Raw genomic sequence first — 16,044 nt, 5'->3', positions numbered from 1 at the left:
TCGCACAAAGACCCATGCAGTTATATTGGGCTTGGTAGCCTCAATGAAACATTCTTTTTGTTGTGGTCCTTGTCATCAGAAATTGAAAGAATCCCTTGAACAGCACAAACCAAATGTATGCTACGTCAAATGAGCCAGGATGTTAAATGCAAAAAACTGGTGATTCTACACTAAATTGTCTAGAATAAGCTGTAGGCCAGGCTCTGCCTTAGATACCAAACAGAACTCCTACAAAAATCAATGACTGTTCGATGCCAAGTACAGAAAATAGAACCTGGCCCTGCATGTCTCCAAAGGACAGCAACATGGATTCAGTAGCAGCTTACAGAACGTTTTTTTGGACTTCACTGTGAATCTCTTATCACACTGAATCAGTTTGCCTTTTCTTAGCTCTCAACAGCAATGATATGCTCGCGTTTTCCACTAGTATCATGCCTGCACTATTTAAGCATTATTTTGAAAATTGAGTTTTGAAATCCTATAAAGTTTCCCCAATGTTTCCCTGTTCCTTCCTTTAAAGGCAAAAAATACTGCATACTATGAAGACATTAAAGAAATCTTATATAATAGCTTACCAGTGAAGTAAAGAGTAAAGCCTTTGGAGAGGAAAAAAGAAAAAGTTCACTCTCAGAATGACTTTAAAATGAAATTAGACTATGAAAAAGAATCCAACCTTTCTGTTGTCTTCGATTGTCAGTTTTTCTTCATAACTATTTTTTTCTTTGCTATTTTTTCAGCTCTAAACATGTAAATAGATCTTTCCACAGTGTATTGAGTAAGAATGAAAAATCTAAATAGCAAAAAATTCAAACTTTATCTCCTTTTGATTATATTTTGTGGAACCAAAGTTCCTGCAGCTCCTGTCTTCCTTCAGAATCATGGTGGGGAAAGGGTGAGTTCAAAGACTTATGTTGTGCAGTAAAAACAAGAAACTGTCACAAATCTTTACATAAGTCTTTATGCAACAGAATGGTGAAAAGTAGCATGTGTCAAATACTGTAAAAGAACCTTTTTTTTTTTTTCATTTAGAACTTTGTATTTTTTATTCATAGCTGGTATTTAACTTATTTTTAGTAATATTTTCTTGTAAAAAATACCTGGACAGGAAAGAGACTTTCAAGGAACTGACGTGAGACAAACTTCCCAAATGAGAATTTTACTTGCATAATCAATGTGGATTGTTTAAGATTTGTTCATTCAGTTTTCCTTCTGTGAATGGAGGACAAACTGAGGTCACTTATTATTCTGGCTAATCATTAGCCATGTTTATTTATTAGGTTAATTTGCAGAGTTTCAACAATCTTGCGTCCTTGGAAAGGGTCAGGTAATAGCACCAAATCAGATATACTGATTATCTGTGCCGTAAAAAGAACAATGAGTTTTCATAGATCGCAAGCTTTCAAATGTGTTGTTTCAATGAGGTTTGAACCAAGTTTAGGCAATTAGTGCTACTAATAAAATGTCTTTTGGGGACCTTGTCCTTCTCAAGTTTGCAGTGCTTGACAGAGCTTTATGATAGTCAACTGCTCTTGTGTCATGCTTATGTAATGATGTCTCATGTAATGATGTCCACTCCAATCCATTGACTGGTATTTTTGCCTTCCTCTCAGATTTTATTATGATCTGCTTGTAACACCTGCAAAACCTGATCCCTGTGCTAGATTAGCACTTCTCCGCTGTGGATCCCACCTTTTGCTAGCAGCGAATTCTACATTACTGTTTGTGTGAGCTACTTGAATTTGCTTATATTGCCTTATCTGATGCTTCTTTGGTTCATAACAAAACTGAAATCTCTGATGTAGAGTTACCTTTACTCAGTTTGGAAGCTCTCTAGCAAAATAAGGTCTTGGTCCAAAGCTAGGACACTGAGTACTATTTTACTGTTGTCACTGAAGTGATAAATATTACCAAATCAGAATATTAGTAATTAAGAAAACTTTCCTTCTCTAGCAAGTGAAAGAAAATGGTGTGCACACGCATGCTTTTACTGCCTCTTGTCTTTTCTTTCCAAAAACATCTATTTCTGATAGGTCAGTCGCAAGTCACCTCTTAAGGAAAATTCAGCTGAAGGCCACAAAATGCTGAATTTTTCTTTGATTGTCAGTTCACCCTGGAATGGACTTTTGCTTTTAGCAGCTTTCCCATTTTCTCACAGGCACAGAATAGTACTTATCTTACTTTATAGGCAGCCATTATGTCTGTTTTATCCATGTACAAAGCACAGGAGAAATAAAATGATAGCTGCCCTGATAAGTTAAGGAGGGTAAACTAAAGTCTACAAATAATGCAATTCCTTTTGGCTGATTGATTTCAGGTAAGTGCAAGGGACACAAACAACCTTTTTGAAACTGAAATGAATGCATCTGAATGATGGATAACTGCAGTTCAAGTAGAAATGCTTTTAGAAGTTGCTTTATGGAGAATTGGCTCTCACAGTCCCAGACTCCTGCTTCTATTCAGGGTAACTGAATGTTAGTTCCTCAAATTCAAAAGAAATCTGTAAAGGAGGAGAAACCTCTCCTCCTCCTCCTATTTGTGACAGTGTGCATGTGAGGGCACCAAAAATCACAGCTCAGTGGAAGTCAGACAGCAATATTCCTAGGAGGACTTGCAAACTTGGAGAGATATGAAGGATGCAGGTGTGTCACCGTAACACCTACAGTACCCATGCTTGCCAGCTGACAACAACTATCTTACCTCTTCTCAGCCCTCATATCTGCCAAAGATAGGTAGCCCTAGAGCTTTGGTCATTTGGTCTTGGCCACATCACGCAATACCGTCTTACCCCGCTGCCAGAGAAAAAAGGATTAGACTTGGCTGTAGGTAGGCACAAGGTCTATCTTTTCAGTTTAACACTTACGAAATATTAAAAGAAACTTATCATGAATGTAAAGCCATCCTCTCTCTTCCTTCTCTTTTTACTTTCCTCTATTGTAGTTTTGCATGTTTTCATATTACAAAGTAACTATTCTTTTCTCAATATAAATTTGAGCCTGTGGTATTAAAGAGTAAGCTCACCTTTTAAATGTACATATCCTGCTACATAATGTAGGCTTCTCCTTATGAAGATCATGAGCATTTATGGATGGAGACATCTTAGCAGATACATTGTTCCCTTTTTTATCTTCAGTTTCAGTTATTTCTGCATTTTTGTGTCCCAAATACCTTCTCCTCTCAGTACACAGCGTAAGAAGCAGAACAGTGCAGTCATCTTCCTGACTGATGCTACAGAACAGCCAGTGAGAGCAACAATAACCCCACACGAGGCACTCAGTATTGTATGAATACAGAGAGAGCAAGAAGTCTTAGTGGACACAAAGCCTTGTGTAATATTGTATTAAACTAGAAATTATTGCAGGAGGTTAGTCCAAAGGAGCTGGAAAAGCAGGTAAAGACTCTTTGCAAGACATGCTTAGATTCATTTTACTTTGATTTTAAGCAATAGACTGTGACTGGGAATACAGGCCTATGTAGACGAGAAAGAATTCCAACTCTAGACAGGGATACAATGTCTTGGGATTAGGCAACAAGAAACAGTGATACTCTTATATACAACCTGGCTGCAGTAAGCAAGTAAAGACTGAGAAGAGTTAAAAGCAAATTGCTACTAGCTGGGAGCAAAGCTACAATTTTGTGGGATGCATGGGACTGGACAACTTTGCTCACCATTTGTTTGAGCTCTGCCCTTATGTACACAGGTTCTTGTCCTTGCAGGACAAAATTTCCACCTACTTACTCATTAGCTAAACTTGGCTACATCTGCTTTGGAGAAAAAACAACAACCACAAAACCCCATCAACAATACAAAGACATGCTTATAGAGCTGTTTTTTTTCCCCCAAACAAATTCTTAAAATTTTTTTCCTTCCTCACATCTCCACTAGCCTTTAGGAGTATACCACAGCTTCAAATGGTAGTGTACCAAAAGGCTGTAAAAACAAGGAAGCTGAAATAAATTCAGTGGAATTTACCCACTGTCAGATACCAAGTATTTTGTTTTATATTGTAATTGTTTAAATTACTGAAATGAATATCCAAGATGTTATCTTGGATCAGCATCCTCACTTATGATGACTTAAATGATGTCGTCTTCACTTTTGTTATTCCAATATTAACATTTCTTAGCCTAGATTTTAGAGAACAGTATGTTTTTCTTAGACGTCAATACCTTTTTCAAAGATACTTGCTTAAAGAAAACAACCCGTATTGAATCCATCTGACTCTGGATCAGGAGTCAGATGGACTCCTACTTTTTCATTCAGAACAAAAATAAAATCTGATTCTTAGTCTTTTTTTTTTTTTTTTGTACAGTTCTACCCTAGTTGGGCCCTTTTCCGTTGTCTAATACACACCTTTTTGACTTCTTCAGTGTTGTTTCTTCCCTTTAGCTTTTTGCCCATGAAATGAACAGGCATATAAGAGGTGTTATTGCCAGAAGAATGAGCATATTTGTGTTAAAGCCTAAGAGCAAATGTCGAAATATAGAAATGTTGCAGTCATGTATACTTTTGAAGTATATTACCAAAAAGATTGTTATTTTTCAGTATGTTTTCTTCGGAAACTTTATTATAATCCTCTGTACAACCTTGCACTAGGCATAAATGCTGTGCTACATGACAATTTCTTGTTTTAAATTTAGCAGCACAGCTTTGTAGCATTAGGCAGAGAAAAGCAAACCTAGAAAGCTGGGGTGGATAATTTCTGTCTCCTTGAAAATAATGTATTTCAGAAATATAGTGAATAAATAAATGCTCAGTGCTGCAAGTCACAGCATTAGTGAGTTGAACTGTTATTGTATATGGACATACATTTTTGGTATTAGTAAAATATGGATGTACTGTTTGTAATGAAAATATATTTCAGGATATTGGCATGGCTATAATTTCTGAAAATCTGAATTCTGAAGGAAGATTATGACTTGAAGAGATTGAAAAGAATGTACTCTTTTTAAGAATCTTTAAAAGAAAACACAAACACTTTTACAATATTTTCCTGAAGTGCAAAAGACTTAGAAACCAGATTTTCCAGAGTGGAGCATCAGAAACCCCATTTCAAGATCTGTACTATACAGAAAACCTCTGAGAAGACAGTAGAAAAGACAACCTTTGTTTTCACTTCTGGTGAATGAATTCTACAGTCTTTTCGCTTTGCATGTAATGATGTCCAACTATTTCAAATTGATTTCTGTCTTTTCCTTCTGTCTCAATCCCTTGTTTTCTAGCTTTACCCTTGTTGCCTCTTTCATTCTTTTTTCATACCTTTGCCCAATTCTTGCCTTTCTTGGACATGTTTTCTTGTTTTCTCTCTCTCCTTTTTCCCTTTCAGAGCACAAAAGTTTATTTCTTCCCTGTTCATCTGTCCCTTTCAACTTACAGCTGCTAATACACAACCACAGGCTATTCCTTCTGAAAAAGAAGTGGGACTGGGTGGTATTTAAACCAGTTATGCTTGTACTCAGCATTAATTTTTAAACATTTTCCACTTCATACTGCATTTACCTACTATTTCTAAGTATCCTTAAATAATTGTCCTAGGGAAACATTTAATTCTAAGCACTTTTTGGCCCTTAAAACTGCTCTGGTAGTTGAATTAGGGTAATGCATTCATTTTTAACCAAGAAAATGTTTTTTTCTTTTTTTCCATCAGAAGTCTCTTTGAAGGATAACTTCACTTGAACTCCTCTTAGGAAGCTATATTCCCCAAGGGTAGCATTTTATCTGCTGAAATATTTCATGCTAGTTTGCTGTAGCTCATATCAGAAAAAAGCATACATGTAGTTGGAACGTTAATTTCTGCTGAGTAGTGAAGGGCAATGGAATAATTAATAGATGTGTTACTGAATAATGGAGACTATTGGTAGAGCTTTGCATGTATGTGTGGAACTTAGCAGGAGGACTTCTGTTATATTCATTGTGTTTTCTGTTAAAGGCTTAGGGCACGATTGTTATCATGGGATCTCACTGATATCTATGCAAAGCCTCTCCAGAGTCAGATTAAAATGACAAATTAGAATTGTAGCTTTAAGGTCTCTTTGCCACCAGCAGTAGTGACAGCATGGGTGTCAAAGAGTGTATGCTCTACCTTTGCTTTGGGAAGATGTAGCTGCAAGTGTTTTGTCTCAGTAGGAATGTGAATGGAAGCACAAAAGCTCAGAAATCTAAGGAATGTGAAGTATGAGCTCCAGGGAAATCCTGGGAGCTACATCTTCACAATGGGTGCATCTTTCTCTGCGGTTTGTAAGAGGTGTGGGCAAACCAGTGTTTTCTTATTTTTGCTTCTTCTTGGGTAGCTACCGCTCTGAGGATATAAAAGTTCAGAGCCACTGGGCTGCTTCAGTCTATATAATCTCTTGGTTTCCCAAACACAGAATTTACACCAGATCTGATTTATAACAGGCTTAGTTTTCTCCTGCAATTTAAAAAGGTTAATTTGTTTAAACCTATTGACTATATACTGCTGTAGGGCAGAGGTTCTGATCGCAGCTGGTTCTCACTGCTATAGCGTCACCACTGCACTGCCCTGCTTCTCAACAACTTCTGTGTATTTGAACTTTGAAGAATTCTTCTCCTTACAAAAGTGTAATTTCTTTTAATGTGTTTAGAAATGTTTAACATGTTTCTGAACATACAACCTTTTTTTTTTTTTTTTTGAGTATTTTGAAGGTGCCAGTTGTAATGAAACTATCATCTGTGGCTTATAACAGAAAAGGATACCTGTGATCAAAGGCATACCATACTCTGAACAGCCATGCGCTCTCAGCTTTGGTTGTATTTTTATCCGAGTTAGATGTACTCTGCAAAATGAATAAATAAAAAAGTGAAAAGCATTTTTATGTCATAAATAAAATATGAAGTTCTAATATTAAAAATACATGTCAAAGTGAATTACAATTAACTGCTTTTTTTTTCCCTTTTAATTTAAAAAGCCTCTTTCGTGCAGGAATGTCATCTCTGTGAATGGGTTCATGAGTAAATGGGCTCATATAGCACATTTCTCATAGCTATATACTCACTAGAAGAGTGCAGCATTTAGTTTTTTAATGATTCCAATTTTATTAAGCAGCTGAGAAGCACTATATTCTAAGATCAATAGAATGATATTTCGATTTAATTGCTATTGTGGGATTACTTCAGTTTACTCCTACAAGCTCAGATGCTATTTGCGTATGGCTAACAAAATGTCATTCCCAAAGGGAACCTGATATTCTAATAATTATGACACTACTTTCTGTGCTTCTTTCCAAGGTTATAGGAACACAGGAGAATAGTAAGGGTAATTATAAGTACCAAAATGCACTGACTCAAAACACTGCTTTCGATGTGTCATCCTAACTCTGGGGCACAGGTAGATGGGCTGTCATTTTACTCAACGTCATATTTTGGAATGATGCATTTGTAACAGTCTTCTGTGCAGACAGATAGTTTGGTCATGCTCTGGGCATCACAGCGGAAGAACCAGGGGCAGGATGGAATTAGGAATGGGACTGCCAGCTCTCTAAAGGATACTTCATTATTGTCTTGTGTCTGTTTTGCTGCAAGCTAGATTTCTTTTTAATGGAAATGTTTTTCTTTGTGCAATTTTAAACCAATTTAATAATTTTTCTTTTAATCTAATAGTACATTAAAATTTTATTTTCCTGTAATACATAAACATGCATGTAAATGGGCCAATGATAATAATATTAATGGATAAGGTTATATGGAGACAGAAACTATGTTGTAGCTGTTGCTGAGTTTGCTAACAGCAGAGCTGGTCACAGTGAATTTACAAATGCACTGAATAGGCCAAGTATTATTCTTGGGTTCAGATTCTTTATTACTGAATTGAGTATTTTAGGACAGAATCTAGTAGCTGGGAGGGTTGGAGGGGGGTAGAAGATGGTGCTAATCCCTAAGAGAGCAGCAGAGCACTCTTCTAGGCCCTCGATATCTTAACAGTGCATTTTGACAAGATAGACACAGATGGGAAAAAGGGTCAAAAGGCTTAAATGGGAAGTGTGATGGCAGGTAAGATCTATGTTAGGTCAGTTCTGGGATAAACCGTACAGAAAAAAAAATACTGAAAGAAAGAGGACAGTGAAGGACTAAAGTGGACAGAGATACAGATGAGAAGAGGACAATCATGAAAAGAGACATCGTGATGGAGTGGGCTGCAGCAAACAGCCAATGAGCACAATGCAGAGGAAGGATACTTAAAAGCACAACGAGCTCTGCAAATGGCCCTTGTGTACTTGGTTTTCATACTAACATCTCCAGGAGCCATAATTGCCAATTAATTCCTCTTTCCAAACTCACTGTATCTCTAGCTTCTTCTTGCATTCATGTTTCCATGTGAAAGCAGTGGACAAAAAGTCTGCCCCAGAGTATAACTCTCCCAGAGTATGCAGGTCCTGCCTTGGGCCTATTTTTATTTCTTGAATTTATGTTTACTGCTGCTTTGCTCCACACCTGATCTGCTGGGCTGGAACCTCTGGCTGCTTTGAGCTCTGAAGGTGTTGCACCTTCCTCCTGTATATGAAACCTGTGCTGTCTTGTCAGCTTTTGCATTAATAGGAACGTGCGTAGTTCTCTGTCGTGCAGTTCCTGCAGAAGCAGAACAGTTAAGGGAAGGCAGGAGATGTCAGTGTGAATGCTTTTGGGCTGTTGCTGGTCTTAGGATCCTACGGTCTTAAAAAAGTATCTTTTTACTTTCCCTGCAGTTCAGGGAGGTAACAGCTGGGGAGACAGCTCATCTCCTCTTCTGGACACAAATTTCTCTGTGAAGTGAAATGCCAATGTTTCTCATCCCCTACTTGGGAACTGGCGATTCTTCTAATTAGTCCCTTGCAATAAATTCACCAACCAGTGGTGGATGAAGCTGAGGGAAGGGTACTAATACTGTCCTTTATTATACTAATAAAGATATAGTCATAGTTAAACTATGAACATAATCTTGACAGAGATTATTTTGATAGGTGTTTTATCAGGTGTCCAGTTTTCTCCTGAGATCAATACTACATCTACCCCAGTCTTCCAAAATGTTTGTAGAAAATGTATCACACTGTCTTGCTGGAGATTAACATAGCAGAATTTCTGAGCTACAACACCATCTGAATAAAAAATGTTATTTACTTTTTTTTTTTTTTAATGGGGAAATTAATTAAAAAGCTCATTGCCATGAAAGCTTTTGTCTTTTTTTCTTTGTTGTTAATAGATCAATTTTGTAACTCTGCTTAGTCATTATTTATCCTGCATTCTGCTAATTAGAGTTAGCTTTTGGTGTTTATACTCTGAATGTATACAATATGCAGCAAAGTGACTGCTTTTGGTTATTTCTATATCTAATTTTTATATGATAATATATGCTATCTGTAGCAGTCCATCAGTAAATAAATAGATATGAGTGTAAGGCTGATTTTTCTTCTGTTAATGCTTTTGTAATGATAATGATTTGATGGTAAACACATTTTAAGGAAAAGCAAGGCAGAACTGATGCAAAGAAACTGAAAGATGTTTTTGATGTATGAGATTATAGCATTGTGAAATACAGATGGTAATTATAAATTAGAATACTCTATACCTTTGCTAGGGAACGAGCCCTGGATTTCCAAGTCTTACAACTAGTCCAGGTCTTACAACTAGAATTGGAATTTGCTGTTGGCTGACTGCCCAAAATACTGGTTGAGCCAGCCCAGGATAAAACAGTGAGCATCATCAGAAGTCCTACAACTGTGTACAAGGAACTTGTAACTTAAATAAGTTACAGGCATACATAAAAAAATTAAACTCTAAGGTGCCAACATCATTGCCTGTGTATTAGTACATGTATAGATATAACAAGCTTTAATTCAGGGCATACTCTTTTGGTCTTGTGAGGTTACCTACGTTCTGCCAAATGGGATGTCGTTTTGATAAGAACTCAAAATATAATTGAGGTCTTACTTGTCTTGTTTGGACATTAGAGTCAGTTTTCATCATGTATAAAGTTTGCGTCAGCTCATATCTTGAACTTTCCTTTCTAGGGCTGTTGCTTTTCGTTCCCTATAATAACATTCTTTTAGGTGGATGACGGTTGTTTATATGGGGTATACATAAGAAAAATGACTTATTTTATTGTGAAGACACGCTTAATGTAGTAAGAAAATGAAAAGCAGGTAAAATAAAAATATCATGTTAGGAATAAAGGGAAAGAAAAAAAAGACAAGGGGAGGGGAAGAGTAATGAAAGAGATGAGATAAAAGAGAAAATTAAAAGAAATAACCTAGAATAATTTGAACAACTCTGATATGTACTTAGTTAAAGAGGGTTACAGGCGACGCTGTAGAGATCTGAATTAGTAAAAGATTGAGATGTCAAATACAAAAAGCTCAGTGAAATCACAATGGAAGACCACAGGGTAGAAGAAATCATAGCAGCAAAGTTATCTTCCAAGGTAAAATTTATTCTGTAAGGAGTGCTGACTTGGACATGACAGGGCATGAAAGGTGTTATATTTATTTACACCTTCTGTATTCTGTTGCAGAGTTTTGTCAACAGAGATAGGTGTTGATTCACAGGGCACAGCTGGGACACTGGATGTGTTACTGTTATTCATAAACATGATTATTTTCATTTTTAATACAAGGAGGAGGAAACCAGAAGCCTGTTGGCTTCTGAAGAAATCCTGTTTTCACAAACATATTAATTCAGTCAATATGTATACTGGTCAATTCAGCATTCTGTTATGTTGCTAATTTGTGACTGCTGCAAAGGAGAATATTTCCAAAATTAAATAGTTCTGAAATCCTAGCAAGAACAGATAAACATTAAGAATAAGGTTCTGTGTCCTGTCTTTGGTCAGAATTTGGGCAGAGGCATTGTAGGGATTACTACCAAGATGCTTAGGAGAGTGATATTAGTGATTAGTCCCTTCAGCTTCAAAATAAATCAATATCTTGTTCTTGGTGAAATGGAGTGATAGCCCTTTTAATAGTGACTGAGGTGTAAAAACTAAGGATACGATCAGATATGAATCATCTTTTCTATCTTTTCAGAGATACTTTAAGACATTTAGGCACCTGAATTCCAGTTTCAATGAGTGTTGAGACTCTGAATACCTCTTATTCATGTCTTGCTCTAACTCATTTTCTACATTTCTCTCATTTTTCGATAATTCCCAATTTCACTTGTAGTTGGGTAGTCTGAAGGAATGCATGGGATGGTATTACCTAGAAAGAGGAAGACAGTATTCTTTTTTGACACTCTTTTTGTTTTTCACTTTGGCAATTTGTCAACTGTCATGCTGATTTTCCCTAGTCCTACTGGTGTTCCATTTACCAAGCTGGAGGATGTCCTGTTTGTGTACTGACTCTCATACAGATTTATACTGCTGTTGCAGACAATGCCGTACTTGAAACAATTCCATACGTATATGACAAAAAAAAAAAGGGAGGTTGACAGATGAACAGCTGCAGCTTGCTAGATAGCCTCTTTAGTTTAAAGTTTTCAAATTCTCAATACACTCAGGTTTCAATGTTAAAATATTTTCGGAAACGTGACCTATTAGGATTAAGCATTACATGCTTTCCTTTTTTAATCCAGGAAATTAAATGTGTTATGAAATGTCTCATTTCCATAAGCGTGACATTTGGATGGTGATAAATAGTTGAATTTATGAAGGCCATACTTCTATTATTTTGCTTATTAGACTTCCCAGGATATCTTTGCATTCATTTATAATTTTCTTCAAAGCTCTATAACATTTTCAGTTACAAAATTTTAATGATACAAACACAATGAAAAATATATCTCCTTTCTTTGTACCTGCTACCATAAAGATACTTTACAGCTCCTTTTTATTTTTAATTTACCTGTTTTAAACAATTTCCAGCTATAACGCTATATTTGACAAACACATTCTGCCAACTTCTGAATAGCTTTTAATTCAGCACATACATCTGAAATCCCAACGTACCTGGCTTGCAGCTTGTCCTTTGAGGTCTTCATCTGGTTCTACACCAACTCTGTTTTTAAAAAACAAACAACAACATGGTAATGGTCTGATGTATAAGAGAGCTTTGAGGATAGAAATTTTCTCTCATTTCCTACTAGGTGAACATGCAGAGAGCTGACAAAACATTAAGATCACTTTTCAAATCAAGAAGTTCAAGTTGTTACAAACACCAAGACTGTTAACTGCTGCTACTTGTAACAGCTGAGATTTGGTCTTCACCTTAGCTTTGATTCATATCTGGTAAAAGACAACCAAGTCAACCAAGGAGGAACTGGAGTTTAAGAGGGATATGGAGGAGATGGCAGGACTGAGGAGTTTCTTGACTATGCTGCATCACAGATGGCTTGTAGCTTTGCAGGGCTTTGTTTGGCACACAGAGTACAAGGGAGCAAACCAGAGGGGCATGGAGGTTGTAGTGGGGTGTATGCAAGATGATGAGAACCTGGAAAGCACTGTTACTTATATGGACAGGGAAAAAAAAATGGCAGTATTAAAGTGACATGATGGAAGAATTGGCATACTTTGAGTCCAGCTGATGCTCAGAACTGAAGACAAATGCAACTGAGAGATGTTATAGCTGAACAACAGAGGAAGGCTGTTGTGCTGATGTTCACACCAAGAAAGAAAAAGCAGAGAGCGGTCACTGGAATCTGAAGTCCACAGCTAGCAAACAGCACGTCTCACAAGCTCCCACATATACCAGTTCCACTCAGCTAACGCAGAATTACTGACATGAAGCAAATGTATTAATTCCCCAGATACTCATTAAGGTCACTGTGCTGTTTGTCTGACAATCCAACTTCTTGAGTATGTTTTTGCTTCAGTAATATATTTAACACAAACATATTAAAACAATATATTTTAAAATCATATTTAATATTAACAATTACATACTCAACATTCTTTTCTGTAAATATTATGCATAAACTTTTCAGTCAGAGACAACGACAGGAACTACATGCAAAGTAGCAATTTTTATATGTAAATAGTGGATGGAAGAGTTGAAAGGAGGTTTGTTTCTGTCACAGCTTTTGAGTTTCAACGAAGCTGTGTCCTCAGGCACAAGTATTTCTATCTTTGTATTAAAAATAATGATCCTGATAGTGACTCAACAAGGAGACAATGAACAGCTGTTTCTTTTCCTTTTTGTCCCGTTCTTTAAATTGCCAGAACAAGTTTCTAATGGCACTAACCTATTCGTTAGTTTAGAGTACAGGCAAATTAATTTTTTTTCCATTTCATTAGAACAAACACTTACATGGGAAAAGAAACATACATGAAGGTTTAACCCACCTGACACTGGATTTGTAGAGAAGCATGGTATTTAGGGCCTTCTCTGTGCTCAGCATTGTGCAAAGCAGGCCCTGCAGCGCAGAGTGTATGGCTTGGTGGCAGCAGGATAGGAAGGCTGCTACTGCCGGAGGTGTGACTGTCCCAAACTCAAAAAGCAGGTCAGAACCAGAAAGAAAAATCGAGTCTCCTAAACCCAATTGTACATCCACTTATTAGACTGTGCTTATTCACTGGATGTGTTCACCGACATTACTTGGCCAATGCAGAAAACCACCAGCAGTACAATAGTTAAGGGACTGCACAGTTCCGGGAAAAAAAAAAAGCATTTTACGCATGATAGGTATAGCTGAAAGGCTACAGCACAAACTTCCCCACACTCTCTTCTCCTTAATGAGCTTGACTTGACCTCAAAGAATCAGTCTCCTGGGACAGAAGTAATTTAGCCTTCGTGCAGCTCTGAACTTACTGGAGTTGAGAAACTGCCAGTTCTGACTGATTGTGTGTGTTGGAGTTGTGATGCATTTATTACAGAATGAGCTAAGACAACAGCAAGCATTTCACCCGAGACTAAAAGAACTGTAAGCACGAATACGAAAAAGGCTAGACAGTGGGACCAACAGGAACTGGTTTCTGGCTGCTATACTATTTCAGCAACAGTGATATAACTGCTAACTAATGGGGAACAACAGGAATCCACTGGCACAGAAAAAATCTAGGCTTAAAGAGTTTTGCAGGATTTGTTTTTTCCTGTGGTATGCTTAAGCTTCTGCATGTACAATGTTGAGTTCTTATGACTATACAGATAACTAGTGCTTCTGCCTTGTTTGTTCTGTACACAATAGATTATTATAATATAGCACAGATGAAGATATTCAAATGAAATCTTAGCAGGAGTATTGCAATATAAAGCCAGAAAAAACAGCAATAAGTATGTAATGTAATCACACTTCTGTCTTAGATTTTTCACATATGAAAAAGGAAAGGAATGCCACAGAGCTACAGCTGATGCTTTCTTTTTGGTCTGTTCTCTGCTGTTATTTAAAACAGGCATGCATGCCATCGTCCTTCTTCTCATGGAAGAGTATCTCATTCTCAGATAACACTGTCTTATCTACTGAAGTCCCTTGGGAAAAGGACCAGACCTTACTTTGCATTCTATGAGAGACTCTCTTAATGTATTAGAATTAAAAAAAAAAAAAAAAAAGTAATAATTTGAATGTTAGCAATTTTATTAAGTATACACTAAGCAGACTCAGTTCAGTTAGTTCTGAAATTGAGGCTAATTATTTCATATCTAGACATAGGCTTGGAAGCCTAACATCAGGCACCTAGCATTGAAAACCATAGTCTGCTATAATTACTCTGATATAGCTGATATGAACTAGAATGCTATTTTTAAATTGCAAATATTGAAAAAACAAAGCATAGCAAATTGCATGAGACAGTCAAGACAACTGAAATTAAGCAGTTATGCGCTTCAAATTTACATCCTTGACCTCCTCAGAAGACCTGCAGCATCTAATGCTCTTACCACTAGAATCTGCAAAATTGAAATTTGTCTCAATTACTATGAAGATCTCTAAGAAATATTCAACTCTTAATGTTGTTACGAGCATCATTTCCCATTTAACATTCTCAATTTTCAATTTCTGTGAGAAGATTTAATGGATGAAGAGAAAAATATTTTCTGAACTTAGCATTATTTTTCCTTCCTTGCTGTCAATTATGTTCCTTTTCTCCTGTCATCTTGTCTTACTGCTTGAATTCTCCCTGTTCCATCCTTCTGTCTCACTTCCTGATTGTGCTCTATTCCTTGTTCATTTCTTCTTGACTCTTCTAAAAACTGTTGCTTTTATTTCTACCTTTCTGTTTTGTACCTTTTTATTCTCTGTATTAAGCATTTTGGATAACCTCTTAACAAATCTATTTGGATTGATTATAGAGTAGATGGCTTTTTTTTGGTATAAAACAGCAGCTAAGAAAAAAATCTGACTTATTGAAATATTGGTATCACTGTGATCTTTACCTTTCTTTTTTTCTCTCTTTCTTTTTTTTTTTTTTAGTGAAAACATTGCTGAAGACAATTCTTGGTGTAACACTCATTGTTTACCATGATCTGTATCTTTAGAAGACAAAGAAGCAAAGCAAAATCCTTTGTTTACAGCACTTAATAGAAAAGATGCTAGGCAGGTTATTTCTTTTAGTATTTAATACTACATAGGTTTCAAAGGTATTAAATATGACTGGAATATTTTGCACGTCACAGGTGCAAACATCTGTGAAACAGGCCTATCTATTCAAATAAGGAACTTCATGTCAACTGCTGGTTGTGATAAGAGATGTGGTTTGATGCAGGATGGTGGCATAGACAATTTGGTGCACTTTGAGGGAAACACAAATTAAAATTATTCTAGTTTACTTAAAACAGCCTCTGCAAGCTCTGCTTCCCCTCCTGTCTGTCCCACTGGAGAAATCTCTTCACACCCTGTCTGTTCTGGCTTGGACTCCTTCTCCAGCCCAGAACCAGCTGAGATTACTTTGGCTGCAAACCCATACATAGCTTGGTTTTGCAATAGCATAAAGTGATTTATTCGTATGTTTTGAGAATGTGAAATATGGCATTTTACTGAATAGATTTCTCAGCATCAGCTTATGACGGGTAGCTTTAGATAAAGTAGGAGGCCAACAGGACTGGTTGAAGGCAGCTGTAGGAAAAAGCAAGTTTTCTTTCCCTAGCAAAAACTTCCTTCTGGTGGTATCTGCTTCTTCTTGTGTTTGTTGA

General features: G+C 36.7%; 1 protein-coding gene across 7 annotated transcripts in view; it reads right to left on the bottom strand.

Annotated features, from left to right (window-relative positions):
- SLC9A9 (solute carrier family 9 member A9) overlaps positions 1–16,044 on the bottom strand; it is a 210,794-nt gene that overhangs the window by 49,463 nt on the left and 145,287 nt on the right. For 6 of the 7 annotated variants that reach the window (XM_040566689.1, XM_040566693.1, XM_040566690.1 and 3 more), the window contains 2 exons: positions 11,931–11,979; positions 6,713–6,792 (listed from right to left, as the gene is read on the bottom strand). In XM_040566689.1, the coding sequence (XP_040422623.1) occupies positions 6,713–6,792; positions 11,931–11,979 (129 nt within the window). Of the gene's footprint in view, positions 1–6,712; positions 6,793–10,599; positions 11,185–11,930; positions 11,980–16,044 lie in introns of those variants that run through there. The other variant, XM_040566694.1, reaches the window with a different exon arrangement.

Source organism: Cygnus olor, chromosome 9 (genome assembly GCF_009769625.2).
Source record: "Cygnus olor isolate bCygOlo1 chromosome 9, bCygOlo1.pri.v2, whole genome shotgun sequence".
Classification (NCBI taxonomy): Eukaryota; Metazoa; Chordata; class Aves; order Anseriformes; family Anatidae; genus Cygnus; species Cygnus olor.
The sequence above is the reverse complement of the archived record's forward strand: the minus strand, read 5'-3'. Positions and strand labels throughout refer to the sequence as shown.